General features: G+C 43.5%; 1 protein-coding gene across 1 annotated transcript; it reads left to right on the top strand.

Annotated features, from left to right (window-relative positions):
- The first annotated feature begins 767 nt into the window (after window positions 1-767).
- On the top strand, window positions 768-12,971 carry sertad4 (SERTA domain containing 4). Its single transcript, XM_028395589.1, has 4 exons — window positions 768-1,254; window positions 10,257-10,429; window positions 10,951-11,069; window positions 11,159-12,971. The coding sequence occupies exons 2-4, from the start codon at window positions 10,276-10,278 to the stop codon at window positions 12,032-12,034; spliced, it is 1,149 nt and encodes a 382-aa protein (XP_028251390.1). The 5' UTR covers window positions 768-1,254; window positions 10,257-10,275; the 3' UTR covers window positions 12,035-12,971.
- The last annotated feature ends 1,849 nt before the right edge of the window (window positions 12,972-14,820 follow it).

The raw sequence follows: 14,820 nt of genomic DNA, 5'->3' as shown, positions 1-14,820 counted from the left end.
GCTGGAAAATAAGATTCAGTGGCTGCTGCTGAATCAAAGGGGAAATGCATAACAGATGAGAGGGGCTCGCTCCCTCCCCTCTCTTTGTCGGTCACATCCCTGCAGAGCAGATCTCCAACACACAAACCCTCTGAAAAAAAGTGTTAGAATGCATTCATGTGCTGTAGGAAATTTCACAATTATTAATAAAAACAGTGCATAAATTAAAAAAACTACTCTTTCACACAGTTTGCAATATAATGCTGCAAAAACTCCAACCTTCAGTAACATTTACAAGCTGACAAATGAAGAATGAATGCATTATCAATGACCAATGACCCTGATATCAGATGTGTCACCACTTGTTTTTTTTAGCAAACTACCAGTCAGACTTATATAAAAGAAACGATCCAGTTAGCAGCATTAATGAAACATTTACAGTAAACATAAATAAACTAGTAAATTAATATGTTAGTTGATTCATTTCTATTTTCATTGTTCAGACATTTAAAATATGTTCCCAGGATCGCCTATAAGGTCAAAGGTTTAAAAAAATCAAGAAAATAAAAAAGTGCTCTATATTTCGAAATGAATCGGTTGGTTTTGTGCTTTTTATTGTATTTAATATACAATCTTTTTAACCTTTTCGTCGATCAACGAATTTGTATCTAATAATCAAGAAAATTGCTGAAAAGTCCCAAACAGTGCGTTTCCAAGTTAAGTACCTGGGGAGGATTTAGAATTCCGAGCCGCCCGTGAACCCCTCAGCAGTAGTTGACTTGAAGGGATGGAGCTGCGGCGCTGCTGTTGTTTTCTCCGCCGCACATTCATATTAACTGTCAGCTCAGCCGTGGAGACGTGAGCTGCTCCGGACTCTCTGCGCGGAACAACACATCACCGTGAAAGGACTAGCACACCGAGAACCGAGGCCGAAGAACGGGACAAATAAAAACAACAACAAAAACAGCTGTCAACCTCTGCCGCGCGTGGGAATGCTTTGCGCGGGCATAGTGAAAGAAACGCGCGCCTAATGATTAGTATGTGGACAAGTAGCTAATTAACTAGTAGCCTAATTACATAAGTGGTATTTATACCGCTCGTGTGGCTCGCGTGTCTGCGAGTAGTCTAAAATTAGACCGGGGCAGAGCCACGGGAGGACACGGTAGTGTTTATTCAGGAGGAGTTTTCATTTTTCATCCAGGCACCTTTGGATTTCAACCGCTAATCTTACAGCAAGTGTGGAGCCGAGGACGAGGTCCAGACAATCCGAGTCATGTAAGCTAACGTTCCTTCATGTCAAACATGTACTGATGTGTGAGTAATCTGCTTTATTGACTGTTATACAAGAATGTAAAAGTAGCAACATTGCTAATATTTCATCTTTTTTCTTTATGACGCCCACTCTTAAACCTCTGCTTTTCAACTTTTGTAATATTTTAGAAAATAACTCAAATTTTCTTCTGTTGTTTACCTGAAGTCAAGTGTCTAATGGATTAAGTCTGCCCCTGCAGGATTAATGGGAATCCGGGCAGTCAATAGCTCACTAGTATGACATGACAGAGACCCTGATCTATCACATTATGCAGGCTGACATAACCAGCCTCCCTCCTGGCATCCATCCAGCCTCACTTCATTATTTTGTGGCGACTTGATCTTGGCTGCGTGGACCCTGAAGTGGCGGTTGCCTGTAAAACTGCTGCCTTCTGAAAAGAAGGAGGTTTTAGGCGATTTAGCTGAATTCTGAGCTCCTGTTGTCTTCTTCAAGTCATTTCTGTGCTTTCTTAGGCTTAGTGTCACAAGCATCCACTCCACTCCACTCCACTCAGGGTGGACTGTTAACACCCTGTTAGCCCCGGAGAGGATTAAACATTCCAGCATAGCATGTTTAATGGTGTAAAGGGCAATAAATAAACACCATCAACCCTCTTCTTCTGGATGTGCTGGTGAAATAAAGGCTTCAAGCGCAGTGGGCTGGTAATAGGGTTGGATGCGCTTCACCTCCACTCACTGCCAACAACATCCGGAGTCACTTGCCAGGAATTCCACCTTTGCTATTTGTTTCCCTTGGAGGGAAAAGTGTGTTATGTGGAATATAGTGAGGCACGCAACAGGGGAGGAACATCTAGCTCAGGCTGAACTCACAGACCAAAGAAGAAGGGCTGTAACAAGAGGAAGCGTCCTGGCTTTGCAAGCACGGTGGACGGCTTCCTGGCATCTAAGCTCGGGCAAGTCCGGCGCCAGATTCCTTCTCTTTGCCGAATGCCAAAGCCCTCCACCCCATCGTCTCCATCAAAAGCCCTCGCTGCGATTTCGCTCTTTCACTTCTGTCGCGGCGCTATCAATCATATCTTGCTCTCAGCAGACTCTTCTGCTCATTAAGGATGTGAACCTGTAGGTAGCCTGCAGCCCCCCCCAGCCATTCATCTCTCTCAGCGGGGCGCAGATCCTCACATCTGGAGCAGCATTTCAAAACACGGCTCTTAGCAGACATGTGGCAAAAGGAGGTTCAGAGCATTTTTTAAAGGCAGACACTGTGCCAAGCATGAAATTAACAGCACTTGGAATGCGTGGGATTACATACAGAAACCTGTAATGGTTTGTAATTTGCAAAGAAAAAGCAGGTGTTATGAGATATATAGATATATATATATACACCCAGTGCAAAGGAAGGTCTGCTACATGGGTGTCAGGTGGTGATGATAGTTTTGGTTGCCTCACATCATTCCCTCTGTTTTGTGTAAAAGGTCTCAGCCAAGACAAGTTGAGCTGCTTTAGTGTGTGTTTTTGTTTTATGTGTGTGTGTGTGTGTGTGTCAGGACCGCAGGGTGTTGCCCCAGACTTCTTTTTCCCCCTCAGGCACTGCATGAATACGTCTTTGTGCTCCAGAATGACACACAACTCGAGAGGAAACGATAACACACGTTTGTTTCTGCACAAGTGCAAAAAATAGACGAAGGTGTTATGTGACTTATTTATAGCAGAGACCTCATGATCCCCCCCCCCCCAACTTAAGCTTTAATGTATCTGTGATTAATTTAGTTCTGTGGAGGAACATTCAGAAGGCAGAATTAAAGCAACATGTACAAACACCGGTTCAAAATGCCTCACATTCCACAAAGTCATTTATCACTTAGCATAAATGCTAACATATGTGCGATTGTGGAGAATTTTACACCCTTTTCACTAACGTTAAAACAACTGCTGCCAGTTCAGGATCAAAGAAACTACTTAACATTATAGTGTAATGTGACTATTTTAAACACAGTGATGCCCTTGTCTGTCTCTTAATGTGCTGCATCCACCTCTGGGAGCATTGGCAGTGACGTATGCACAGAGCCCTGGCCCTGTTAACCCTCACAGCCACAACAAGCCATCCCCTAGATAGTCCATAATGCAGCTGCCCTGTCACAACACATGTGTCACCACTCAGCAAGAAGAGTGCAGGGTGAAACCCCCGTGGGCCCTGAACACAGCGTAGTCACGCCACCGCGGCCAAGACGAGGTTCTCTGATAGCTCCTGACAGGCTGCAAGCTGGCACAAATACAATCAAAGATGCAACCAAAAAAAAGACAGAGGAAAATACCACAACACAGCACAATGGTCGCAGAGGAGGCAGAGCTCGGGTTGCTGTTGTTTTTCGTCCTTGAAATAAACCTGTCACCAGACAAAAATGTTGATATTGGATGATTCTGCAAAACTGACGCCGACCAGTTTTTAAATGGGAATGAATCGTTCTTGATCCAGTGTAAACATGAATCCACTAAACTGGGCTGCCTTCAGAAGTCTGCAAAAGATGAGGAAATGTGCCTGTTGCCTTCTTTATTTGAACTTTAATTCGGCCCAGATTTGGATTATCGCTCAATCCAAAATCCTGTTTTGCCATTGATTTATTTTTAAAGGAGCCTCTGCAGAGCGTCTTCAGTGTTTCCCTGTGATTTATTCAGTCTGGCTAGTCTCTGTGTTTCTGACTGTGGTCCACTTTACTAGCAGGAGGCTAATTGCTTTCCATTTGAGTGTCTCAGTTTTGATTCATAGCGTACAGTGCCTTGTTGTTGCTGCTCTGAAGGAGAACTTGATGTCATGAAACCTATTATCTATTCTCTATCTGTGCTCTCTTGCTGCGTGCTTGGCCCTCTGATGCCAGCACTTTGCACACTCTCCGCCCCCACTCCAGCAGACGTATTGATGGGACGTAGCTTCTCCATATTTAGGAGAAGTGGGCTGTTTGTTGGCTTAGAGTCCTCAGTATGATGATCAACATCAGATGTTGCTCTCTCCCACAGTTTGTTTGTGTCATTGCTTCATGCCTTGTGCTTATTAACCTGCAGCTTTTACCTTGTAGGTGGATTGTGTGGCCCCTCATGCATATGCATATGACCCCACTTATTATACATGCTGATTACTCAAACCATCTAAGTATTTACTTAAAATGACGTCTATCAGACTCATACATAGCTAATGTAAGTGGTTCTCAGGGAGGATCAGAACCATAGCAACAATCTGTTCTTTGGAACTATCATAGATTATAATGAAAAATAACTTATAGAACTATTTAGAAGTAGGGCTGAATAAGGTACTTAATCTGCGGTCGGCTATATTTTCTTAAATTACTTTGTAATCTTCTCATTGTACAGCCATTTCTGAGCAGGAATTTAAGTCGTTGTATTGCTTTATGCACTCACTAATGTAAACACATTAGCCTGCTCTGAATTAAAGGTAGGGTAGGAGATTTCATTATGATGCACTTTTTGTTACATTAGTGTAACTTTACAATCTGATAGAAACCAATTAGGCAGTTTCGCATTAAAACGAAGAATATTAATCATCTGTGGAAGCTATATAATGCTAAAAACATCAGCCAATCCTCTGGGTGGAACCTGCGCGGAGTATTGGCTGGTTGTCACTCACTTCCTGCTCTGCACGCACCAGAGAGGTACGTGCATGATGGCCGAAGTCACAGACTTCCTCATCTTCAAGTGATGAAGACTTCAGGTAATGCGCGCCCATGTGATTGGGAGGCGCGGCTTTGGGGTGAGCTCTGAGAGAAAGGGTTTGCTTTCGAAATCTGGCTGACTCACTGAGTTTTCAAAATCTCCTACCCTACCTTTAATGTGTTGAAACGCCAACAATTAGTGCAACAGCTCTCATCTAGCTCTCATCTTGTGCAAGGAAAAGTGACAATTTTCTTGAATTTTTGAATCGATTGTGTCCACTGCAAGTCATTGTCAGCTGTGCACGTCTACACTATTTAATGGAAGACATACAATGATTGCAGCTAAGAAGTCTAACTTATACCTGCAGTGACACTGAATTATCCTTCAAGAAACAAGACACTTAATGAGGAATAATAAACCAACAAGAGTTATGATGTAGAAATTCTAAAAAAGGGAGGACGGATTTGCAGTTGCACCCTCATTCTGGTACCTTCCTAGTACAATTCAGTGGTGCAGGGTCAATAATGTAAGAGAGAAGTAGGGCTTCCAGTGACCAGGTAGCACAATAACGATACAACAGGTACTCTGCGTGTGACAGATTTCAGTAGCCCAGTCGCTGTCAAATCACATCAGCATTCAGCATCTGTGTTTGAGCAGAGGCAGCGGGCGTCAAACTAAAAAGAAAATTCAGGGGAGCGGCGAAGGCAGTGCCAGCACTCAAGTTTTCCCTCTTCCTGTGAGATTCAAAGTGCCTGCCGTGAGATCACAGAGCTCTGAGGAAGCCTGCTGCTGAAACTCCCGACACCGTAACCACAGGCAGCTCTTTCAGGGCTACACCCACTTATCTTCTCACTGTAGGGAGATGTGTTGCTTAGATTTGGTCCACCACACAAACTGTCACTACTCACACATACACACACCTGTCTGTATATGTACAGGAGTGACATACATAAGGACTGACGCTGACAGGAGCTGACAATGTCAAGAGTGAGTGATAAAAAGGATTTGTCTTACACTTTCCCCGAGGCTGTATGATGGTTAATCACAAATAATCACAGTTAATCCTGGTAGATTATTACAGTATTGTTACACAGTCCATCTTCTGGAAAAATAAAGGACTGGCTGTGCAGTCATTTTACATTTGTTGAGTACATTCGCACATTTTTATAAGCTGCTGCTAATTTTACTGCAACATTTTGGAGAGAAATAGACTATTATGACCACAGTGCTCAGCCCTATAAACCCTGTCAGCATAAATGATGACACATAACATATACAGCTGGAGGTTGGTGGACCATAAACATAAATGCACCCTATCTGTCTTTGTGTGTGCCTTGTAGCACTGGGTGTGTATGTCATTTGTGGTAATGGAATATGGCAGAAGAAAATCTGACACACACTCATGTCCTCTGCAGAATTCCCTGCTTGATTCTGTGCAGTCGTTAGTCATGACACATTGCATGCTCATGTGTACCGTGAAGACACTCAGGGGTCATCCAGGACCTATTTTGATGTGAAAACCACAGACGTCTTTTCACTGCTATCTGTTTCCCCTAAGGCTCGGAAATACTTAGCAAGAACCTGGCCAAAAGAACAGGGAGTAAACACACACACACACACACAGAGCGTTACGGCATACACTCTGTCAAACACATGCTGGATCGATTAGCATTTTTGAGGCCGCAGAGGAAAATACTTTGAGAGAGCACAAAGTTTATTAGAGGCAAACTTCAGAGTTCCTTAGAATCACTGGACAATTGTTCCCTCACATTCGGCTTGATGATAGCTCTTCCTTATTTAACAGTGAGGGCAAGATAATGAAACCTTGAAACACTCAAAAATACAACTGACAAAACCACCGGGTGAGATTTATGACACATATCTCTGAAATATCATTTTTAGACAACTGGTTAAAAGTTGAGCTTTATAACCTGCAGTAGCAATTATTGACTGAGGGACTTTTTACTTCTACACATGTGTGAATTTGAAGCATCCACTGGTGGTGTTTCATGCTAGTCAGTCTTTGCTCAGCACTGTATATGCAAATCTTACCTCTCAAAAGCACCAGAATGAGCCCACTATTACATTTTTTAGTCACTAAATACACCAGTTATTATGCCGTGTAAGGGAGATAAATGAATACCTACAGTTTTTTTTGTGTGCACCGGTTGACTGTCATGGCCTTGGTTGACTTTCAATCCAAAATATTTGAGGATGGAGCAAGCTGTGCATGTCTGAGTGTGTGTTCGCCCGTCTATCTCAGAGCTGGAGGGAGTGAGTCAATCACAGTTGCAGAAATCATCCCTGCGGGCGATCTGTCTCCACTCATGACAAGGCTCCTAAGGCACTTATCTTTCCTTCCCTGACTCATTCCATCTATCCATCCCTCCCTCTGCCCCCCCGCCCCATCTATTCCTATTCTCTGTCGCTCTCTGTCTCCCTCCCACGGTTTGTCTCGTGCCCTGGCACCGCAATTAACTTCTCATCATCAAAGGGTGTAATGAAAAAGAAGGCAAGATAGAGAGTCAGACAGAGTTAGGGAAGCTGTGAGAGGAGGAAGATAAGAGGGATGAAGCCAGACGAGCTGTGACTGAACAGAGGTGAGGCGCACACACACACGCTAACATACACTAGTACAGGTTTTTTTCCTCAAATTCACACTGTGTTAAACAAAATCACATGCACACACACACACAGTCTGCGCACGTTCTCACATTCCTGCGAGATGCAGACAGAATCACAGAAAGGGATGATCCACCCGCCCCCACCGGCCCCCCAGGAGATTTTTCTCTCCTCATTCCTTGTTTTTATGCCTTAGTCCTCCATTTCTTCCTTTCTCTTTCACAGACACACACACACACACACTTGTTCACACTGTCTCCCCTCCTCCTCCTCCTCCTGTTCTTTGAAGAACAAGAAGTATTGCTGTACATGTAGAGAAGCTGCTCTGATGCTATTCTCATTGTTTTCCTCACCTCCCAGTTCAGAGAGCTGTCAACTGTGACCGCTGTTGAAAGGGTGTCACAGAGAAGGGGGGGTGATGAACGACAGTAAAGTAGGGAGGGATGTGATGTCAAGATGTAGGTCCCTACGGAGGGCATAGGGAATGATGGCATGCTTGTTTCTTTGCGCCCGAGCAAATGTAGCAACAGCAGCGGTGAAGGGAGGTGATGGAGAGGAACATAGCTAAGGGTTAAAAAAGCAGCTTGGGGTAAGGAGATGAGAACGGCCAAATCTGCTAATTAACCATGGCACTAGTGCTCAGTAACAGTGACATAATTGGCCCTGGTTGGTGGTCCTTAGTGGGGGAGCCCTCAGCAGTGGAAAGTAGCAACACAGTATAAAATATGAACAATGAAACATGGCGGATTTTGACCAAAACTGGAGGCTCCAACAGTCAGAGTGGAGATAATCTCACCTTTTTTTTCTTCTGAATTCCCTCTTGTGCTTGTGACATGATGGAATATGCGGCTGAATTGTTGAAATAAATGATAATTTGTGTTTTTTTTTACCCCTTTAAATTCATATGAGGCACATGAGGCTGTCGCTGTCAACTGACACTATTGGCCTGAGGCAAGTGTAGACAGTAATGTGTCACCTACGCATACACACAATACACATGGAGACACCAGAATCTTTGTTTCTAGATCCCCTTTTATCTCCGCTCACCAGGAACCATCAGAATGGCTGCAAAGCACAATAAATATGTAAGAATAGTAAGAAATGAACATGTGTTAAACAAGTAAAAATTGTAATGTAATTTAGAGACAAGGGCTTCGCCAACTTCCGCTGTTGCTTTTACTACGTCAGTGTCGTCACATCACACCGTCCCCCACCTTCCTTCCACAAGCGTCTTTTGTATCAGTTTCATTTTACCAAACATTTGAACTTTGATGTTCATCCTGTGGACAGGATTGGGGAGTCCCTGCTGGCTGCTTCCCACCAAAATTGCAGTTCATTCAGTGAACATGCAAATCCCTCCGCCATCATAAGGTGGCAGCTCACAGGAGGTCTGGTTCCTGAGTGGGAATAAGATGGAGCATAAAATGAACATTAAAATTGCCAGATGGGTGCGACAACTGCAGCTGTTTAAGTTGACTTTTCATCTTGAAGCATGTCTGCTACATCCCTTAAAAGATGCAGAATGTAATGCTGCTGTGTGTAATCCATTACTCCCCGGGGCTGGGTAGATCGGATTGTAAGGGCGCAGCACTGTCTGTGGTGATGTTGCAGTGGCTTTACTGAAGGTGTGTCTGATTAGTCAGTTAAAAGCAAGCGGCACTGAGAAATAAAACTGTTCAGCCAAGCTAAACCGAGAGCTTATTCAAGCGGACATTTTAATCAGCTACCCAACAGGGGTGAGGCTGAGATGGTGTCGCCTCAGTTTGGTCTGTCAAGACGGGTTGTGGGTGATGATATCTGCTCATGTGGGCAGGTGGAGGAGGGGCAGAGGAAGCTTTGGAGGAGGAAAAGTGGTGACAAGGAGGTCCGGCTGCTGATGACTCACACAGCTGGCTTTGCATTCTGCATGAAGGAGAGAAATCAACAGCGAACCCAATGACAGCTATTCACTGTGATCAAAGGGACGATACAGTTTCTCTCACAGAATCACAAACAGACTTCGGCTCTCAGGGCCCTCACTGTCTTCACAGTCGGGCTCTGTTCTCACATTGAAAAAGCTCAGTTGGCAGGTTAGTACCGCTCACTGCCAAGTAATGTGTCGGACTCATGTTGCTTCTAATCTGCATCACTTCAATGTAAAACATATGATAAGTATTTTTGCTTTATTTGGACAAATTGTGTCAACTTTTGCCAGGCTGTTTGTCCTGTGCAGTGGACCACTGTACACATATTCTCCTTTGCTTCCCTGGATCATCACACTGTTGACACAGGCTTCCCAGTGTGACTTGATGTGTGGGTTCCATTTCGCTGAACAAATTGGTGTCAAACATCACGCTAACTCTCCCACCAACTAATCAATAGGGAATTCATGGTGTGAGTGGGTGTCATTTCTCCATCTGTGTCCCACGCCTAACAGAGCTGCCAGCCATCTGCCCATTTTTACTGCTCACCGTTATTGTTGTTCAGATTTGTCATGCGGCTTGAACAGAAGCTGGTTACTCCTCCACGCAAAATCAATGCATTTGCCAGTATCAGATAAACAGCTTGTTAACATTTACTGCATCATTAGGGAAGCATATGCAGAGTGTGTGTGAGATTTATGGAAATACCCAAGTGGGAGTTTATCATTTTGTTTCATTGATTATAATGATAAAATATACCTAAACTATACACAGGACTTTATTGTACTGACTGCCACTCTTTTGCTTTTTCCCCCTCAGATCTTAATCAGAGAGAGAGATGACCCTCATTTTGTCCATGAATCCTTTCCTTGACCCAGAGGAAGATCCTCCGCTGTCCCCTTACCAGCCTGTGTGGGAATCAGAGCGCTGCACTAAGACCTGCCTGTCAAACCCTGCCCCACCATGCAGCTCTGAAGATGAATTTACACAAGGTACAAATGCATGAGATGATCCACTGGTCCTTGCTCTCCATGAGCCTAAATGATTTGTTATTAAACATACAGTGCTGCTTATGGGAGGCTGCAGCAGCATTTCAGGGTTACTTATACTACTTTTGGGACTTTTCATGCATTTTGTAGCTTAGTTGTGCCACCAAACTTCATGTTTCACACTTCACCTTTGTCATGTTGTCACTCTAAAGTCTTCTTGCACAGCTGACGTCTGAAGCCTCACAGTGGTATGTTCATTGCTCTGCTGTGACTGTGAGGGATGTCAGACTCCAAGCTTATAACAGAGCCTTTATTCATAGCTGAAATAAATAAGAAAACAAAACAAGCAAAAAGAAAAAAAAACTATGACGACCTTCAACCTTCTTTGAATGTCTTTGCTCAACAGGAAACCTCAATACTTTTATTTCTGTACTTAATCTTACCAGCACAGGACTGATGGTAGCAGCATATAGTCCGATACTATAGCTGATTTATGGTGCTGCTCTCTCTCTGTCTCTTTGCAGAACCCCCCTGTAGACGGGTTCCTGATCACGTCTCAGTGTCAAGGATCGCATACTTCAAGAGGAAGTTTGTTGAAGATGATGATGAGCCCCCTTTCAGCTTCAGGACATACTGCCAGACTGTAAGCATTAATAACTGCATATCCTTTTTGTTAACCAATGGAGCATATATATTCAGCACAGGGGGATCTAATGTACTGCTGTGTTTCAGGTTGCACCAGTTCTAGAGGAGCGTGCCCACGTGCTCCGCCTCTCTCTGGAGAAGATGCGGTTCATTGATGACCCTGAGGCCTTCCTCAGACGCTCTGTGCTAGTTAACAATCTCCTTCGCCGTCTGCGAGCTGAGATCCTGCTCCAAAGCACAGACTGGTGCTTTCCACCCAACCCAGCATTCGCCACTGGCCCCTGCGTCTTGCCACCCAGCAGCGCTAACCCAACCCATCAACCGGTGCACAGGGCAGTACCAGCTCGGATCTGTTTAGCACCCCAAGCTGGACCACCCTTCCGCAAGCGTTTCCGAATGGTCCGTGGAGGGCAAGGGGACCTACGCCCTGATTGTGCCCAGACTTGCTGCTGCATCTATGCAGCGGCGGCGGCTGCAGGACACTACCTCCACCTCCCGTTCTCCATGTACGATGCTGCACTCTCTACCTGCCCATCCACACCGCACTCCTCCTCATTTTTCCAGCTAGCTAGCCATAGTAAGTTGGGGCTGACAGTGAACGTAGATGATCATGATGATGAAGATGAAGATGTTGAGGAGGAGGAAAATGAAGAAGAAGAGGAAAGGGGGGAGGAGGAGGAGGAGGAAGAAGAAGAAGAACGAAGGCAAGCAGGACCTTCTGTTGATGACGTGAAGGACAAGTCACGCCAGAAAAGAAAGACTGGGACCTTCCCAAGTCACTCAAACTCAAGGACAGAGGACAGCTGCATGAAAGACAGACAGGAAGAAGAGGAGGAAGAAGAAGAGGAGGAAGAGGATGAGGAAGAGGAGCAAGTTGTAAGACATGGTCAGTGGGACTCTAATGCCTCAGAAAGAGAGGTCCACAAGTTTAGCTTTTGGCACCACAAGGCTCATAGACAGTAACTTTCTGCAAACAATCCTATCTGCTAGAATGAGGACGACAACTGTCATCAGACAGAAGATTATTTCTCCTCATAACATAGTGTAGGCTACACTACACTCTAGTAATGCCAAGTCAGCTTTATTTTAATGATCTCATGTAGTCTGTTACTAGTCAGGTGAAGAATCTGGACACATTTCTCAAACACTCAAACTAAGGTCACATATGATGGGATCTTAGATCCTGAAGGTGAAATGAAGCTTGCTATTGCACTGTCTCCAAGACCATTTTCAGCCCCACAGCACAAAACTAAAAGTCTCAAATGGGGCTTAACATTGGTGCAACGGTCTCATTTCAGGACCCTAAACAAACCTATGAAAAATGGGATGTGGATTAGGGTGCGTATGCTTCTGTGTTTGTACGTGTGTGTGTGTGTGTGTGTGTGTTCGCTTGCGGAAGATATAATGTAGCATTTTGAAACTTGATTTTAAGCTGTTCTTTTTATTATCAACAGGGGTTACACACAATTCTGTGTACCTGTTGATGCTGACGCTGTCTCAGGCAATGGCCAGCGACTGTGCTGCAGCGGTGGCACGATGTGTATGCTTTCAAATTACTTTAAGATAAAACACAATCATGAACATTGTTAAACGACAATTTCAAGTGCCTTAGTGTTTTTATAGATACATGTATATTGTGTTCATGTAATTGTTCTTGTTACTAAGTAGCTAGGTTGCATTCAAAGGTACTGCGTTTGACTAAAACACCACGCAGACATGTAGTTAAATGCAGGGATTATTTAAAAATGTGGTTTAATGGTTAAAATTTGAAAGCAAACTAAATTTACACTCCCAAAAAAATGTATTTTTTACTTTTAGCTGCATGTTTTCTAGCACTTCCTGTCTTGACAAAGCACAAATGAGGGACTGATGACAAATCCATGAAACAAAACATGTTAATTTCAAGCAGAAAAGGCTTGCTGTGGTAAGAGGTTGACCAGAAATGACATGAAACACAAAACCAGATTTAATACTAAGATTTAATAGTCAGCATGTGTAAATATATATACAACATGTGTCTTTGCCATTAAACTCCAAGATCGTTATTTAGCAACATAATGAGATACAGGCTAGATGCCTTTTTCACCCCTTTTGCAGTCGTTATGCTAAGCTAAGCTAAGCTAACTGTCTGTTGGCACATGATTATAGCACTGATATCTTCTATTCTCTCCAAAATGTTGAAGCGTTTCCCAGCTCCATTGAGTCACTCCCGTCTGCCACCTGAAGAATTCTGAGTGTAGTCACATTTGCGGCAGCGACTACTCCTCACAAAACAATTTCAATAAAGTGACTGACCCACCCGAGGAGTCACATATAACTCTTATCTTCATTAATGTTTCCGATGGCATGATGTGTGTAGCTGTGTCTTCTTGTTCAGGATTTCTAAAGATGAGATGATGATAAGATGATGATGGCGAACCCAAGCCGAAGTTGTTTAACAAAAAAAAAAAAGATATCTGATAGTTGTATTTGATTTATTGTGAGGTACATTAAGGCCCAGGTCATTTTGATTGTCGATCTGTTAGGTGGAATCATTTGCTGTTGTATGAATTTTCTGGCATCAACAAGTACAAGATAAGCTGAACCTATTTCACAGTTTCTCTAAACACTAAATGATAAAACCCAGTTGTTATCAGTCAGAATCTGACAAAGCAATATTTGTCTCTGAAAGGAGAACGTGTAACTGCATTGTCTGTTATTAAAAACAACAAAAGAGCGAGTCTGCTCTGATCATTTTATGTGATGTTCTGTGACAAGTGTAAAGATCAGTAAAAGACATGTTGAAAAAAACATTGCTTCCTCTTTTATTCCTTTATATGGCTCATATTTTCATTGTGTGTGTGGGGGGGCTTCCTGCCATTGAATTGCTTCCTATCCTTTCTGCTGTTCAGTGGAGTGCAGTTACCGCAGCAGCGCACTGCACTTGCCAAATGTCTCTCAGGTGTCACTTTGTCGTTCAATTCATGTTAATCTTTCTGACATTACACTCAGCGCAGTCACCCCCGCACTCCCCCCCTCCCCCCTCACACTCCCCCTGCATATCTATTGTCCCTGCAAAAATCCTCTCTCTGCGTAACATAAAACAGACCCGTCCACCTGCATCCATTAAATCCCAGGGACAATTTCAAACACATGCACAAAGCAGGCTGTAATTCTTCCTGTGCTTAAAATGATCTTCTGGCAGTGAGCACATAATACTGGTTTATTTATTGATGTTGTTTGTGGTGGTGGTTATGGCATCTTGAAACAGAGGAACCAGGATCACCGTCATAGCGTATGTTTATATGTTGTTGCACCTATAAAGGGTGTGAGCTTTATAGGTGCTATTAGTATAATATCATAATAAATTAAATTATTATTATTATTTTGTAGAATAATGTAAAATTTTCCCTCTAAATTATGTATTATGTTTTTTTCCTCCAGGTGTATTTTCCATATGTTCTTCGTGGTCCTGCTCCTCATGCTGCTGTCTTATGATTTCTCAGTAGGACGCCTGTTTGAGGATCATTATACATGATATACTTGCGTAGATGTTTTGTTTCTAAACACACGTTTATGAGTGTGTGTGTCTGTGTATGCGAATACCATATGCATGTCTGCATACATAACACAGTTCTCTATCTGTGCTAGTCTCTGTCCCTTCACCTCCCCATTCTTTACGCCTGAGGCAAAGATGGGGACTTGCCAAATAACACACACACAAACACACATATTGCCGGGTGAGTGCTGAGGAGAGGGGAGCCATCATT

The sequence above is a fragment of the Parambassis ranga genome, chromosome 22, assembly GCF_900634625.1.
Source record: "Parambassis ranga chromosome 22, fParRan2.1, whole genome shotgun sequence".
Taxonomy (NCBI): Eukaryota; Metazoa; Chordata; class Actinopteri; family Ambassidae; genus Parambassis; species Parambassis ranga.
This window is presented reverse-complemented; position numbering and strand designations above follow the sequence as displayed.

What these genes read in the sequence shown, in the direction of transcription:
- sertad4 (XM_028395589.1), top strand. Translation starts at nt 10,276, where the DNA reads ATGACCCTCATTTTGTCCATGAATCCTTTCCTTGACCCAGAGGAAGAT. An exon ending in TGAAGATGAATTTACACAAG is followed by an intron (nt 10,430 to 10,950) that starts GTACAAATGCAT and finishes GTCTCTTTGCAG; the next exon opens with AACCCCCCTGTAGACGGGTT. An exon ending in TCAGGACATACTGCCAGACT is followed by an intron (nt 11,070 to 11,158) that starts GTAAGCATTAAT and finishes GCTGTGTTTCAG; the next exon opens with GTTGCACCAGTTCTAGAGGA.